The 15,475-nt window shown below is 45.1% G+C and overlaps 1 protein-coding gene across 1 annotated transcript in view; it reads right to left on the bottom strand.

Annotated features, from left to right (window-relative positions):
• The window catches only part of TMTC2 (transmembrane and tetratricopeptide repeat containing 2), a 137,474-nt gene that overhangs the window by 56,712 nt on the left and 65,287 nt on the right, over positions 1–15,475 (bottom strand). Inside the window, exon 7 of the mRNA XM_015406798.1 lies at positions 13,476–13,597. Coding sequence (XP_015262284.1) covers positions 13,476–13,597 — 122 coding nt within the window. The remainder of the gene's footprint in view (positions 1–13,475; positions 13,598–15,475) is intronic.

Here is a 15,475-nt window from a genome sequence, read left to right as displayed (position 1 = left end):
AGGTTTACAGAATTATGCATGGGTGAATAGAAAAAAAATTCCCTCTCCCAAAACACTAGAATTCAAGGGCATCCAATGAAGCTGATGGGGAGTAGGTTTAGGATGGACTTTACACAGAGAGTGATTAAAATGGAAAGTTTTTTTCACTTACGATGAAGCTTCCTTTCTCGGTGGTTCAGGAGTGGGACAGTCCGTACAGTTGGGATAAGCTCCTCCAATTGCAGGGTCAGCTCCAAGCTTTGATCCATGTGGGGAGGGGCTTATCCCCTGGGGACTTCCCAGGTCATGCTCAAGCCCGCTGTACCTCATCTGGACACCACTAGAAGGAAGAACACCTCTCCAAACCAGAGAAACTATCACAACATATAAAACTGGAACCATTAACGTAACACTCAGAGAACCTGGCTAGGGAATAACCAAGGGTTGAAACCAAGGAACTGAAGGCAAAAAAAACCCCCTTTGCCTCATATTTTCATTAAGGTACTCAGCTATCATACCAATCTTTGCAACACCCCACACAAACTGGCGAAGCAAACCCACCTCAAACTGGGCAGACTGGACTGTCCCACTCCTGAACCACTGAGATAGGAAGCTTCACGGTAAGTGAAAAAAACCTCCCATTCTCCAGTGGTTCAGATCATGGGACAGTCCGTACAGTTGGGACGTAGAAAAGCAGTGTGCCCCAAGGGAGGGAATTAACCTTCTCCGTTTACAGGGCGTGTTGCAAGACCCTACAGCCGAAAGCTGCCTCCGCTGATGCCAATTTGTCCACTCTATAGTGCCTGGTGAATGAATGGACAGAATTCCCGCTTGCGGGGAGGGCGGGTTATAAATATAATAAATAAATAAAATAAAATTCCATGTGGCTGCTCTAAAAATCACCTCCAGAGAAGGAAACGAATGATAGTCCACCGACATTGCAGCCCCCCTTAAGGAGTGAGCCACAATCCCATCTGGTAGTTCCAAATCCTTTCCTCTGTACGCCAGAATGATGCACCCCTTAACCCATCTACTTAAGGTAGAGGTGGAAACCTGTTCTCCCAGAGAAGACTTCCTGAATGACACGAAAAGCGTTTCTGATTTCCTAAACATCCTAGTCCTATCAATATAGAAGCTAAGAGCCTTCCTTACATCCAGGCAATGCCATTCCCTCTCTTTATTATGAGTGGGATTTGGGCAGAAATTGGGGAGAATCACTTCCTCCCACCTATGAAAAACCAAATTCTCCTTGGGCATAAAGGCGGGACCTAAACAAAGAATCACCTTGTCTTTGTGGAATACACAAAGTCCCCTATTGACTGACAGAGCCCTAAGTTCAGACACCCTACACGCAGAAGTGATGCCCACCAAAAATAAAGTCTTGAAGGTCAATTCCTTAAGTGGACATGAGGCCATAGGTTCAACTGGGGCCTTACATAGTGCCCTCAACACAGTATTCGGGTTCCATGTAGGAAATCTACGTATCTGGGGAGGAGGGAGACACCTCTCAGGAATCTTTTGATGTGAGGGTGGAGAAGAAGTGACCTCCAATGCCTAACTCCCTGAACAGCTGAAATGGCTGAAGCCTGTCTCCTCAAAGTGCTAGTGCTGAGACCTTTGTCTAAACCATCCTGCAAGAAACACAGAATGGCCTTAACTGAGGCTTTAAGGGGATCTAACTTATTCTCAATACACCAGAGGTGGAAGACATGCCAGGTGGCATTGTAGACCCTATTAGTGGATTTCTTTCTGGATGCTAACATGGTTGAAACAACCTTGTCAGAATACCCTACTCCCACTAGCACTTCCCACTCAACCTCCATGCTGTGAGCATGAGCATTTCCGGTTGCGGGTGTTGTGTCATGCCTGGTACCAACAATTCCTCCTGAACGGGAAGCTGCCAGGGTTCCCTTATCGATAACTTTTTTAGATCTTGAAACCACACTCTTCATAGCCAAAAGGGAGCTACCAGCACCACCTCTGCCTTCTGCTGGCTCATTTTCTGAATCACCCTTTGTAGGATCTGTATTGGTGGGAACGCAGATAGTAGACCTTGTGGCCATTCGCAACTCAGAGCGACTGTTCCTCTGGTCTAGTCATTTCTCGTTCTGGAGAAAAAATCCGGAACTTGACGGTTTGACTCCATCGCAAACAGATCCATCATCACCCTTCCAAATCTGTTGCTTGTTCATTTCCCATTCTGACTGGTCCAATCTTCTCTGACTTAACCAATCTGCCAGCATGTTGTCTTTCCCTGCCACATGCATTGCTTTCAAGGACAATAGATGATTCTCTACCCAGGTCATTAACTCGGACGCTTCGTTGTGCAAGGTCCGTACTCTGGTTCCTCCTTGACAGTTCACATAGGCCTTTGCCGTCATATTGTCTGTCTGGACAAGCACATGTTGACCCGATAACTGTCTGCTGAACTTCTGAAGGCCCAACTTTATCGCCCTGAGTTCTAAAAAGTTGATGCTTCTCATTGTTTCTTCCTGGGACCATTCACCCTGTGCCATTTGCCCTCCTGAGTGCGCACCCCACCCTGAGAGACTCACATCCGTGGTCATCAGGACCTTGGGAGGATCTCTTACAGGAGATCCCTGTCTGAACAGACATGGATTCAGCCACCATTTCAGCTGCAAATGTACTTTCTCTGGTAGTTGTAACACGTTGAACCTCTTGCATGTTATCGCCTCCTGGTAGGGAAGTAGGAATCTCCGCAGAGGTCTGGCGTGGAACCGAGCCCATTGCACAATCTCTTTGCAGGACACCAACATTCCCAGAAGTTTGGCTAGCGTCACAAGTTCCGTCCTGGTTTGTCCTAGCACTTCTGTCAACAGAGATCAAATCTTCTGTTCTCTTTCCTGAGAAAGAAAAACCTGAACCATGTTGGTGTCTATCTCTACTCCCAGATGAACCAACCTCTGGGTAGGTTGAAGTTGACTTTTCTCCAAGTTGATCACAAATCCATGGTTTCTCAGCGTGTGCACCATGAGCTGTGATGCTGCCACACTCTCCTGGAATGATGAACCTTTGAGTAGAATGTCATCCAGATATGGGAACAACTTCACTCCTTTCATCCTGAGAATTGCTACCAACACTTTCGTGAAAACCCTCTATCAAAAGATAGAGGAGGATTATAAAATGATGAATCAATTAAAGATAGCAGCTAGACAAAAACACTGTGTCGTAATAGGTGATTTTAACTACCCACACATTGATTGGGTCAATATGTGTTCTAGTCGAGAAAAAGAGATTGAGTTTCTAGGCACTCTAAATGACTGTACTATGGAGCAGATGGTCACGGAACCTACCAGGGGAGAGGCGATCCTTGATTTGGTCCTAAGTAACACTCAAGACCTGGTGAGAGATGTAAAAGTGATTGCACCGTTTGGGAACAGTGATCATAATGTTGTTGAGTTCAACATTTGTTAAATAGGGAACTGGCCAAGAAGACTCACACAACCACTTTTAACTTGAAAAGGGGTAAATTCTCTGATATGAGGGGACATGTGGGGAGGAAACTGAAAGAAAAAGTAGAAAGGGTCAAAACCATTGGGGAAGCTTGGAAACTATTTAAAACTACGATCGTAGAAGCTCAAAAAATATATATTCCGCAGGTTAGGAAAGGCACAAACAGGTATAGGAAAAAGCCTGCATGGTTAACAAAAAAAGTAATGGAAGCTGTAAAAGGTAAAAAGGATTCCTTTAAGCAGTGGAAAGCTAGTCACAGTGAGGCTGATAAAACGGAACACAGGCTATGGCAAATAAAATGCAAGTCTGTGGTCAGGCAGGCAAAAAGGGAATATGAGGAGCATATAGCAAAAAACGTAAAAACCAACAATAAAACTTTCTTCAAATACATTAGGAGCTTCTAATGTCCTGGCCCCACTGGTGGACCTCCTGATGGCACCTGGTATTTCTGGCCACTGTGTGATACAGAGTGTTGGACTAGATGGGCCTTTGGCCTGATCCAACAGTGGCTTCTCTTATGTTCTTAACCCTCGGTGAGGATTTTAGTTCAAATGGAAGAGCCCTGTACTGGAAGTGTTGCCCTGCACACAAAACGAAGAAACTTCCTGTGGTCTTGGTGAATCGGAATATGCAGGTAAGCCTCTGTCAGGTCTATGGAGGACAGATAATCCCCTTTCTGAATGGCTGGGAGGATGGACCGAAAAGTTTCCATCCTGAATTCCTGTCCCTTAGGTGTCTGTTTAACCATTTTAGGTCCAGAATCGCTCTTGTGTCCCCATTCTTCTTTGGGACCAAAAAGAATATCGGGTATACTCCTCACTTTTGTTGGGTGGATGGTACTCTTTCTACTACTCCAATATCCAGCAGGTCCTGGATGGCAGCTATTGTCTGATGATGTTTTAGACAATCTCTGTGTCTTGCTATTTGGATGAAGCATTCTTGGGTTTGGAGGAAAACTCCAGTTTGTATCCGTGAGCTACAGTGTCCAAGACCCATTGGTCTGTTACAGTCTGATGCCATTGAGCTGTGAAGGAATGTAGTCTTCCCCCAATCCCTGAGAGATTCTGAGGGATTAGACAGTCAAGATGATGTGTTTTTCTTGGTCTCCTTTATTGTGAGTAAAGGATTTGCTGTTATGTGGTCTAGGCTGCCACTTTGTCTTGAAAGACCTGGAATAGAAGGGTTTCCATCCCCTCTTCTGGTCACAGAAGGGCTGAAATCTCTTTCTAGACTTACTATCTCTCTTTTTGGATGGAAGGACTTTTTTCTTATTTTTGTCCTCTACCAAATACATATCTAAGCCCTCCCCAAAGAGGTTAATCCCTTTGAAAGGGACTGACACCACCTTCGCTTGTGCTGAGGAATCTACATCCCAGTGATCGAGCCAGTTATTCCTACGTGCTGTCACACTGCATGCCATTGCTCTATCTGGAAGTTGGAGAGTGTCCAGGGCAATGCTCCCTTCTAAGCTGTGGAGTCTTGTGAGCAAAAATTCTAGTTTGTGAGCTACTGGCATTAAAGTTGTGAGCAAGCAATTTGGCTACCACCTAAACTAGTTTGCTCTGGAGCCATCCTTCCTGAGCTAAGACAAAAAACTGTGAGCTGGAGGCTAAAAAACTGTGAGCTAACTCACACTAACTCAGCTTAGGGGAAACACTGGTCCAGGGTAGCATCTGCAGTGAAAGCAACTGCCAGCACAATCTTCTTTAATTCATCTTTGAACTCCTTCAGTGCACTACTTCCCGCTGAAGCTAGGTTTTCTGCCCAGTCATAAGCGGCTCTGGCGAATAGGGACCCCACAAACGAATAACAAGAGGACTCAAAATTTCTGCGAAGTGCCTGCTTTATATGCCTGTCACAGTGATCCTTTGGCATCCCATCTGCATCCATGGACAGCACCAAGCTGGAAGCCAGGCTGGTAACTGGATCATCCACTATAGGTAGCTTCAATTTTTTGGTGGCTTCTGGCATCAAAGAATAAAACTTAGAAAAAAGTTGATGGTTAGCCTTGGGTTTTGCTGGTTGCTCCCATTCTGCTTTCATTATATTATAAAAGGATGCTGGGAGAGGCAACCCTGGTTGTGTAATTGAAAGTTTTGGCATCAATTTGCCTGACCCCAACTGAAACTCTGACTCCTGTTCTGTAGCATCCTTAGGCTTGGATGTGAGGTCTAATGTTCTGAGCACCTTAGGTAAGAGTCTAGAATATAATTCTTGAGAGGAAAGCCTAGGTTGGACAGAAGGCATAACTTCCTCCTCTTCCTCTGACAACTTTCCTTCCTTTTTCTCTGAGGAAGAAACTGTAGACTCTGACTCCACCTCCCTGTTTCCAAGGAGAGGACTATGGGCTCTAGAGGGAGACTCGTTTCCTTTGCCTGGATCTAGGAGGGGATCTAGAACTGCTGGAGGATACATATTCCCTGCTATGTCTGGACCTCTTAGTTGTTCTGCCCCTTCCTAAAGAGGATCCAGCAGGATCAGAGCCCTGGAATGTGTCCTGCAGCATCTCCTTGAACTCCCTTCTCACCTCACTCCTGAACCAGTTCATAAGTTCAGCCTTCTCACTTTCCCTAGGATCCACTTCATGTGTCTCCATTGCGTCTTGTGTGGCTAGGGAGACAGAAAGTCTGGGAAAACTTGGGTCACTAAGGGAGCTGTCTCTGTCTTGTGATCCTTCCCTTTTAGCTTGGTCAGCCATCTTACTATGCCTGCAAGGGGAAGTGAAACAGAAAGCTCAATGAGGAAATCTAAAATGGCTGCCACCATTTTTCCTGCCTAAAAATCTCCTCATAGGAAGAGGGCACTGCAAACCTTTCCCAATCAGGGAACAATTTTGTCCCTGGCCTCCCTGGAAAAACCCTCCCCAGTACAGACCAGTTTCAAATGCCCTCCAGGAGATCCCGAGGAGGCAGCAACACAGGGTTAGGTATGGCCAGGAATAAAGGTTCCTCCCCCCCCCCGCCACCTCCACAGGCTCCAGGAAGAACTGGGGCTACCAAGTCTCCCATGCTGCTCTCCCCTCTTACCCCTAAGTCCATCCCAACATGAAAGGGACTGTAAAGGGGTTGAGGGAACTCACTGCCGTTTCGACTGGGCTAGGAGTTTTCTCTCCTGCCTCCGACCACTCTCCGATGCCCATCACGGTCAAGGAGCCGTCCAGATCGACAGCACCACTCCTGCTGGACTGCAGGCTCAACCACACCCCAGCGAGCACCAAGGGGCAGGCCCTCCACCCCAGGGGTGGGTAAGGCTGGCGGAGGCTGCAGAGGGCCACTGGAATGCCGTGGCAGCCGGGGACCTCCCAGCACCGAATGCCCCCCCCTCTGCCGCTGAAATTAGCACTTCCAGGTGCCATGGCTTGACTTCTTCCTTCTTCTTTTTTCTTTGTTTGCTGCACTGAAGAGCACTGTTGGAGCACGTCCTGCTCTGAAGCAAGGCCGGCAAGAACTGAGAAGTCTCCAGGGGATAAGCCCCTCCCCACATGGATCAAAGCTTGGAGCCGACCTTGCAATAGGAAGAGGAGCTTATCCCAACTGTATGGACTGTCCCACGATCTGAACCACTGGAAAATGTAGAATTTGCTGCCAGAGGAAGCAAATGACCACAGGAATAAACAGCTTTAAAAAGGGGATTAGATTCATGGAGGATAAGTCTATCAGTGGCTACTACCCATGGTGACAGAGGGGAACCTCCACATTCAGAGGCACTAAACCTCTGTTCTCAGAGCCAGGAGACAACATCAGGGGAAGGTCTTGGCCTCTATGCCCTGTTGTTGGCCCTCCAGAGGGACTGATTAGCCACTGTGTGAGATAGGATGCTGGGCTAGATGGACCATTAGTCTGATCCACCAGGACTCTTCTTATGTTCTTATGTACTTCATCCAGAGTGAACTTATGTTTGTCTGTCTGGAATCTCCAGAAACAAAAGAAAACCAAGGTAGCTTGTCATTGCAGATACACCACCGCAGGCAAGACAATCTTTGCTTAAATGCCTAGTTAGAAATCCAGCTGGATCTATGAAAAATTCAATTTCCATTCTGTGTAATATTTCTCCAAATGATATTTTTGCTCCTAGAAGCTTTGGTCAAATGACAAATACTCTGCATAACAAAGACTCCATTTGGTCCTATCATTTAGGTGTTAGGGAAACAGGAAAACTGAAAAGCTAAACATTTAAAAAATAAAATATGCTTCCCTGCAGAAAACAGATAAATTACCAAAACAGAAAATGTGCTCTGGATCAACCCTATGTACTACCAGTTACTGATCAGTAGCTAGTTTAAACAGTATTTGTTCCTTCGGTAGATCATGATACCTAAGGACTTTAGACCAGGATGATTATAATGCAATATACCCTCAAATACCTAAGTTCTGCTCTTGGGGGGGGGGAGTACAATGAAAACAGAGGTTTTGCAATAGTGGCTTTCAAATTAATCGCTTCTTAACCACTAAATTTTGCTGTTCTTAAGCTCTCTGCAAAAAAAAAAAAAAAACCCCAGCAAGCTATAACTTTTAAATATGAATTCATTTGATAATGTATTTATTTGAATTTATTTAAATATGAATTATTTGATATATGGGTTGTGAAACAATATTTCTTATCATGACTTTAAGCCTGATGATCACAATCTCACTGATGATTTTCTTATAATACAGGTTACTCCAATTTTATTTCTCCAAAAATATATTCTGTCATACTATCACTCTGAGCAAATTTTCAAAAATTAGCTCAGATACATAAAGCATACTCAAATAGTAAGATTGTACAAATCTATGCAAATTAAACATGGGCAATTCTAAAGAACACAGTTAGATCATCTGTTTAACTCTGCTTTTCTTAGTACCTTTAAAATAATGGCCTGTATCCAATCACACAGTTTTGAAGACTAAAGGTCACTTTGTTTCCTTGGGAAGAGGTAGTGATTTCTAAGTATTTTTTCTTTCTGCTGCAGCCCACTGACACCCCCATTTTTCCCCTGAAGGTCAGCACATCTACAACAGCAGCATCCGGGGCACAGTGGGGGTCTGTAGTGAGAGGAGGGAAATTGGCAGAAATCACAGCTGCCTCTGAAGAAAATTTAAATGCCTTTAAGTCTATGGAATGTGTGGTTGGATACAGACTGCCGTTGTACAAAGCCAGCTTATATAAACAGATGTAGCTGTCTTGATAGATCCAACTGATCCCTAGCTCAGCACTTTCTACTCTGGCACAGCAGGGGTTCTCAGGGAGCTAAGGCAGAGAAAGATCTTTCCCAACACTGCTGCCTGATATCTTTTAACTACAATACATGTAAAGCATGTGCTCTAGTACTGAACCTACACTTACAAAAAAAGAGAATCAAATGATGTGTAATCATGATATTTATTGCACAATTATATCAAGCATACACAAATCTAATTAAAGGTCTTTTGAATTTTAAAATTTTGGTGCAGTTTATTTTTAATTAAGGCTTAGATGCCATCTTCTTGTATAACAAACTTATATAAGCAGAATATACCTATCGTAAGTCAGTCTGTGCTCAGTGACAGCACAGATTCCTCAGATGAAGGCCTGCCTGCAGCTAGACCTCAACCAGTAATTGAACAACTGGCTGCAGCTGGCTCTGTGCCAGGAACAAGAGCAACAACAACAGCCATCAACAAGAGATCAGGTTACCAGCTGATCAGAAGTCACAGCCTACAGCTGAAACCAAGCCAACACCTTATAGTTCTGAAGCAGTAAACAAGTCTTCAGAAGCCACTCCTAGCCCACCTAGCTCACCCACCCCCCTGCAGTGCCGATGCTGTCAGAGGCACACAGACTTGCAGGATAGGAGGAGTGCGAGACTCATGGTTCATTGTCAACTGTCAGCTGACAAGATGGATGAGTAGTTTCAGGATGGCTGCCAAGGAATGGGCTGGAAGTGTAGTTCATTAATACTTGGCTATAAAATCAGCTGGGAGAAGCAGCAGTTTTGTGGATGCAACAAATACACATTGCTACTGAACCACTGACCTTGCTGTTACCAGACTACTGGAACCTTGAACCTTGGATTGGCCCTGACTATCAGGTTTTCTGGAACCCCTGACCTTGTACTGGACTTGGACTTGCTGTCTGGATTCCTTGACCCTAGATTGGACTTGGCATACCTGCTCTCTGGAACCCTTGACTTTTGGACTGAACCCTGGTTACTCTTTGCAACCTTGCCCGTGACCTGCCCTGCCGATTTGTCACTTGAGAGAGCTGTACCAGTACAATACCATTCTGTTCCTTTCCATTCCAGTGTAGTTCAAACTAAGAGCCAATGCAATATAGTGGCTAAAGTACGGTAAAGGTAAAGGTTCCCTTGCTCGAAAGCCAGTCGAATCCGACTCTAGAGTTGCGGTGCTCATCTCTGTTTCAAAGCCGAAGAGCCAGCGCTGTCCGAAGATGTTTCCGTGGTCATGTGGCCGGCATGACTAAACACCAAGGCACACGGAACGCTGTTACCTTCCCACCGAAGTGGTACCTATTTATCTACTTGCAATTTCTTGCTTTCGAACTGCTAGGTTGGCAGGAGCTGGAACTAGAGATGGGAGCTCACTCCGTCATGCGGCACTCGGGTCTCGAACTGCTGAACTACTGACCTTCCACAGCCTGCAGTTCAGCGTCTTAACCACTTGAGCCACTGCAGCTCTAAAGTACGGTACCAGGGTGGAAAGAAGCTGAAATGCCATCTTGGCCATGAAATTCACTGTGTCATGTCACTATCCCATCTGTCTTTCCATCTATTATTCCTTCCTCCAGAAAGATCATTGTAGTATACAAGGTTCTCCTTCTACCATATTTTGCAGGATGAAATCACGTAATCTCACACAGAGGAAGAATAATAGCTAAATACACTGTTTTTTTTTTAATAAAGGTTTTATTGGCTCCCCTAAAAAGGGGAGGTATTTCGCTTAAAAGAAAAAAAGGAAGGGGTAGATAGTGGGAGAAAGAGAAAGCTGAGTGATATATAAATTGGTAAATTAAACTGTTAGTAGTGTCCAATTAATCTTCTTGGGCTTCTTCTGTGTGTTGCCAAACTTCTTTTCTTAGTCCTGTTACATGTATTCTCTGTTAATATGTTAGTAATGTTCCTTTGAGATTCTGTTAATAAAAAGGGTCTCTTCTGTGCACATTCAGAACCGCTCCTTTGCGTGCTGGGTATTTTCACTATCGCTGACGTGGAGGAGCTTCGTCTGTTGTCTTCTCTTTCCGGCTTGTTAGATCCTCCTTCGGGTTGTTGTTAATACGCTCAGTTCATGTACTATAAATCCTCTTCCTTTCATGCCCCGGAGGTCCCCATTTTCGAGAATGGTATCAATTTCATTTTCGCTTTTATATTCGCTCCCAAACTCTCTATGGGTCCTCCTCGCAATTGTTGACTTATAAGCGCTTATCAGGCACTTCTCGCTGTCACAATTCCAACTTATCTTTTTTGCAAAACTCCCGTCGGATTCACAGCCATAAACAGTCCAAACATTCAACAGCCGGCTCTTACACACAAACAAACGTCCAGACGGAAGTCCCTCCCTCCTTCTCCGCTCGCTTTTGCCCAGCTCCGACATCTTTTCTTTTTTGTTTACTTTTAGAAAGTTCTTAAAATGTGCTCCAGAGAGACAAGTTTCTCGCTTTCAAATACATCAAAGGAAAACATCACTGTCCGCTCAATTCATCCCCCCCCTCCTTTTCTTTTTCGCTTGTATAAATGGAGGATTAACCTCTTCGCCTTTTTCGCTGGGAGGGGGGTCTTTTTCTATTTTTGCGGATGGTCGCTTTATCACTCGGTGACGTCTGGTGGCTCCGCTAAACCCCGTTCGGGGTCGCTCACGCAGCAAGGTCCATTGGGGCAGGGCATGGCGGGAGCCTCGCTCTCCGACCTCTCGGCCGAAAGAGCGACTCCCCCCTAGTGCGCCCTAAAGCGCCCCGGATCCGAGCTCCTCTCTTCTGAGGGGCTCGTTCGGGTCTCCGCTCGCGCGGATTCCCTCCTCCACCGCGGGCGGGCGAGGCGCCCTCGGGAGCGACCCGAGGAAGCGTCCGCCATGCGCGGGAGCCAGACCGGAAGCCCCAATAGCTAAATACACTGTTAATATCTAAATATATCACCCATATGATAAACTAATAGTAATTATGTCACAATTTATCCTAGATAGAGCTATGCAGATCTAAGTGGGCTTTCTTTTAAAAACACACACTACTGAATTCTAAGAAAGTGTACAAGATCTAATTCCATTCCAAGTATTACCATTACCAGGTTTTAGCTCCTACACAAGCGGAATGTCTGAATACATTCCTTCTCCCATATACTTGGATAACTGTCATTCTTTCCTATGGGAAGACACAGAGTGCATCCCTTGGGGGACAAGCTGCAATGGAAATAAAACCTTCAAAATTCCTGCCTACCAGTGGATGGCTATCAACCAGACTCTTGAAAGACAGGACAAGCACTGCTCATCCTGAAAATATCTCCAATATTCCACAGGAGGGTCAATACATTTCTTTCAGGAGCCAGATTCAAGAGAAGCAACACATGTGTTTTTCCCTCTACTATCCCATTTTGTGGTGTGAAAGGAATACCTCCTCCTCATGCCCTGGAAGGGCTGTGTTAAGAACAGGATGGTTTAGATAAGTAGGGTGGGCCTTGTGGAAAATGTTTGGTGACTAAGTTGGGAAACTGACTACTACCCAGTCAAATTTGACAGGGATTTAATTAGTTATGACATCTTTGATGGTTGACTTAACAGGGAAAATGCCCTTCTGACTACCCAGATAAGTATCTTTCCTTATATATATAATTCTGTTTTGGTCATGGACTCCCCTGAACATTCGAACATGCTCCAAAATCAGTTGGTTCCCTGATCTGTCACTCAGAGGGTCTCCCTATCCCTATCCACTGGCTGCGTTGCCTGAGTCCTGACTCCAACATTCTAAGCAGTTTGCTGTTCCTCTCCCCCCCCCCCATAGCCAGTCAGAACAGAGAGGTCATTTGTATATGTGGCCTGATTGGCCTTTGCCTCTAACATTCTAAACAGTTTGTGGTTGCTGTTCTGAGATAAAATACATTTAGTATCGTGTTCTGAGGTACTTTCCAGATGGCAGAGATCAGTTCCCCTGGAGAAAATGGTGGACTCCTTATATCCTGCTGAGATGGCCCCTGTATGGCAGCCAATGTGACGTGGCAGTCAGGGCTTCAGAGCACGGTAGAGGCTGCAGGTGTGTAGGCGTGGAAAGCTGAAGAGTGATGGGAAAATAAAGGTACATTGATAATTGGCTGGAAAGGAGATAGGGTTGCCAACTCCAGGTGGGAAATTGCTGGAGATTTGAGGGATGGAGCCTGGAGAGGGTGGGGTTTGAGGAGGGGTGGGACCTCAGACAGGTACAATGCCATAGCCTCCACACACCAAACCAGCCAGTCCCTCCTGGGGAAACATTGTTGCTAATCTCCAGGTGGGGGCTGGAGATCACTCAGAATTACAACTGCTCCCCAGGAGGGAGGGGGGAGGAGATGGAAAGTTAAAGTCAGAGGGGCAGTTCAAGGCAGATTGATGGTTGGCTGGGAAGGATATAGGTTTGCCAACTCCAGGTTGGGAAATTCCTGGAGATTTGAGGGGTGGAGCCTGGAGAGGGTGGGGTTTGAGGAGGGGTGGGACCTCAGACAGGTACAATGCCATAGCCTCCACACACCAAACCAGCCAGTCCCTCCTGGGGAAACATTGTTGCTAATCTCCAGGTGGGGGCTGGAGATCATTCAAAATTACAACTGTTCTTCAGGTAGCAGAGATCAGTTCCTCTGGAGAAAATGGTGGACTCAGTGTCATTATACCCTGCTGAGGTCACCACAGCAAATTGATACTGAGTGCTCAAGGCCAAGGCACCCACCTGGAGCATCTTTGTAGAGTTCATTGTATTTATTTCCACAATGTACGTTATTCCTAGTGAGTAATATGGCTGAACTAGGAGAATGCTCAACAGGAATTTTTCCTCTCAAAACAGTATTGCTTTTTTGATCATGGATAACTCACCGTTAAAGCTAGAAGTTTCCCATACGTAAGATGAGCTGGGATATGGTCTGTTTTGGAGTGTAGTGATTCCACATACCAATGTTCTGCTTCAGGTAATCTGCTGAGTCTCATATAGGCTTCTCCTATGGAGCAAAACAGAGACCAGTTAGAACACATGGAATCTGAATAAGGTTACATACAGAAAATAAGAAACCTGATGAGCTGTAATGATTTTTATAAATTTTAAAGCCCATCTGTTCAGATGAAATTGTTCTCTCTTTCACTCAGACAGCACACACAAAAATATCTGCCCAACAGTTGCAACAAAAGTCTCTTCTTGTTGCATATGTGTTTAGTTCATGAAACAGGATCTAGCCTGCAAAAAAAAAAAAGAATAAGGGAGCTCAAGTGGACAGTGAAGAACTTGAAATGAAGCATCACACCCTTGAATTGGGCAGGAAGAGAATGGCAGCCAGTGATATCTTACTGATGTTTGGCAAGAAGTGAGCAGTCAGAGATACCAACTCATCTTTAAGGGCTGCCCAGCATCAAAATAGTCATGTGACAAAATAAAGGTAACAAAACTAAATAGCATGATGGATCTGTCCTCTCCAGAAAAGGTTGTAGCATGTACAAACAAGAATAGATAAAATTCACTCCTGGCTAGGGGTGTGCATTTGGCTCTATCCAAGTCAAAAAAATAGCCAGAAAATTTGTCATTTATCAGCTATTCTTTCATCTGGATAGGGGGGGGGGTGTTTTTGTCTTTCAAGCATAGTCAATCCTGGATACTCCCCCCCCTCCCAAAAATCGGGATTATCTGGGAAAACAGGATAGCCATGTTTAAACGGCATTTAAAGAGAGTGCACTCCCTTTAAATGCCATTCCAGGTGAAGCTGCAATTTCACAAATGCTTTAAAAGAACCATGATGCCAGGTACATTCTGGTCCCAAATCCAGAACCCAATACATATTATAACGGTCATTTGATTCTCCTAACCCCAGAACTGATACTTCTTAATTTGTGGGACACTGATAACATCTCCAAAACAAAACTAGAACTAATTATGGTAAAGTTAATTGCTGCTAAAATGATTATAGCATCACATTGGAAGTCTACTTCAATCCCATTGCTTCAAGAATGGAACTTAAAGTTACTGGATTTGTTTATTTTATATACGATTACATAAAATTTAGATAAGTTCAAAAACACCTCAGGTCAATCCAGTCTTTTAGAGAAATGGCAACCGTTAATGCTTAAATGCTGGTCCAGTATCTCAAATGATTGCTATGTGTTGAGTAAAAATCAGGGGTTCCAATTCTATGGGCCCCATAGAAGGTGCCCCCATCCTCTATGTTTTCCAATGGAGGGGGGAGGGAACTGCAAAAAAGTAGGGACTGATGTCAAACCAAAGAGTCTCTGCAGTAGAAACTGAAGGTTGGGGGGCATTTTTGCAGAACCAGTGCCACTGTGGCAATGCCAGCTCAACAAATCTAAGAAAAGGGTTGTTGTTTTTTACAAGCCTAACATGGATAGTGCATGTACAAAGTGCCCAGCAGAACCAATGCCACTGTGGCAATGCCAGCTAACAAATCCAAGCAAAGGGTTCCCCCCCTAAGTCCATGTACAGAGTGCTGAGCTGTACCAGTGCAATGTACTGGTGCCTAGCAAAACCCAGTATTTTCCCCACATTGAAAACAATGGAGGACGAGGGCACCTTTTGGCACTCTGTAAATGCACTGGCTCTGCTGGGCACTCTGTGCATGCACTGTCTGTGCTGTGCTTGCACTCCTCGCTTGTATCTGTTGAACTGGCATTGCCACAGTGACACTGGTTCTGCTGGACACTCTTTACATGGACTGGTTCTGCTGGGCTTGGAAAAAATCCCTCCATCTTCAGTTTATACTGCAGAGACTCTCTTGTTTGACATCAGTCCTTTTTTTTTTGGGCTATTTCCCCACCACCACCACCACTGGAAACAATGGAGGATGGGGGCACCTTCTTTGGGGCCCATAGAATTG

Source organism: Gekko japonicus, unplaced genomic scaffold (genome assembly GCF_001447785.1).
Source record: "Gekko japonicus isolate JY-2015 unplaced genomic scaffold, Gekko_japonicus_V1.1 scaffold688, whole genome shotgun sequence".
Lineage (NCBI taxonomy): Eukaryota > Metazoa > Chordata > Lepidosauria > Squamata > Gekkonidae > Gekko > Gekko japonicus.
The sequence above is the reverse complement of the archived record's forward strand: the minus strand, read 5'-3'. Positions and strand labels throughout refer to the sequence as shown.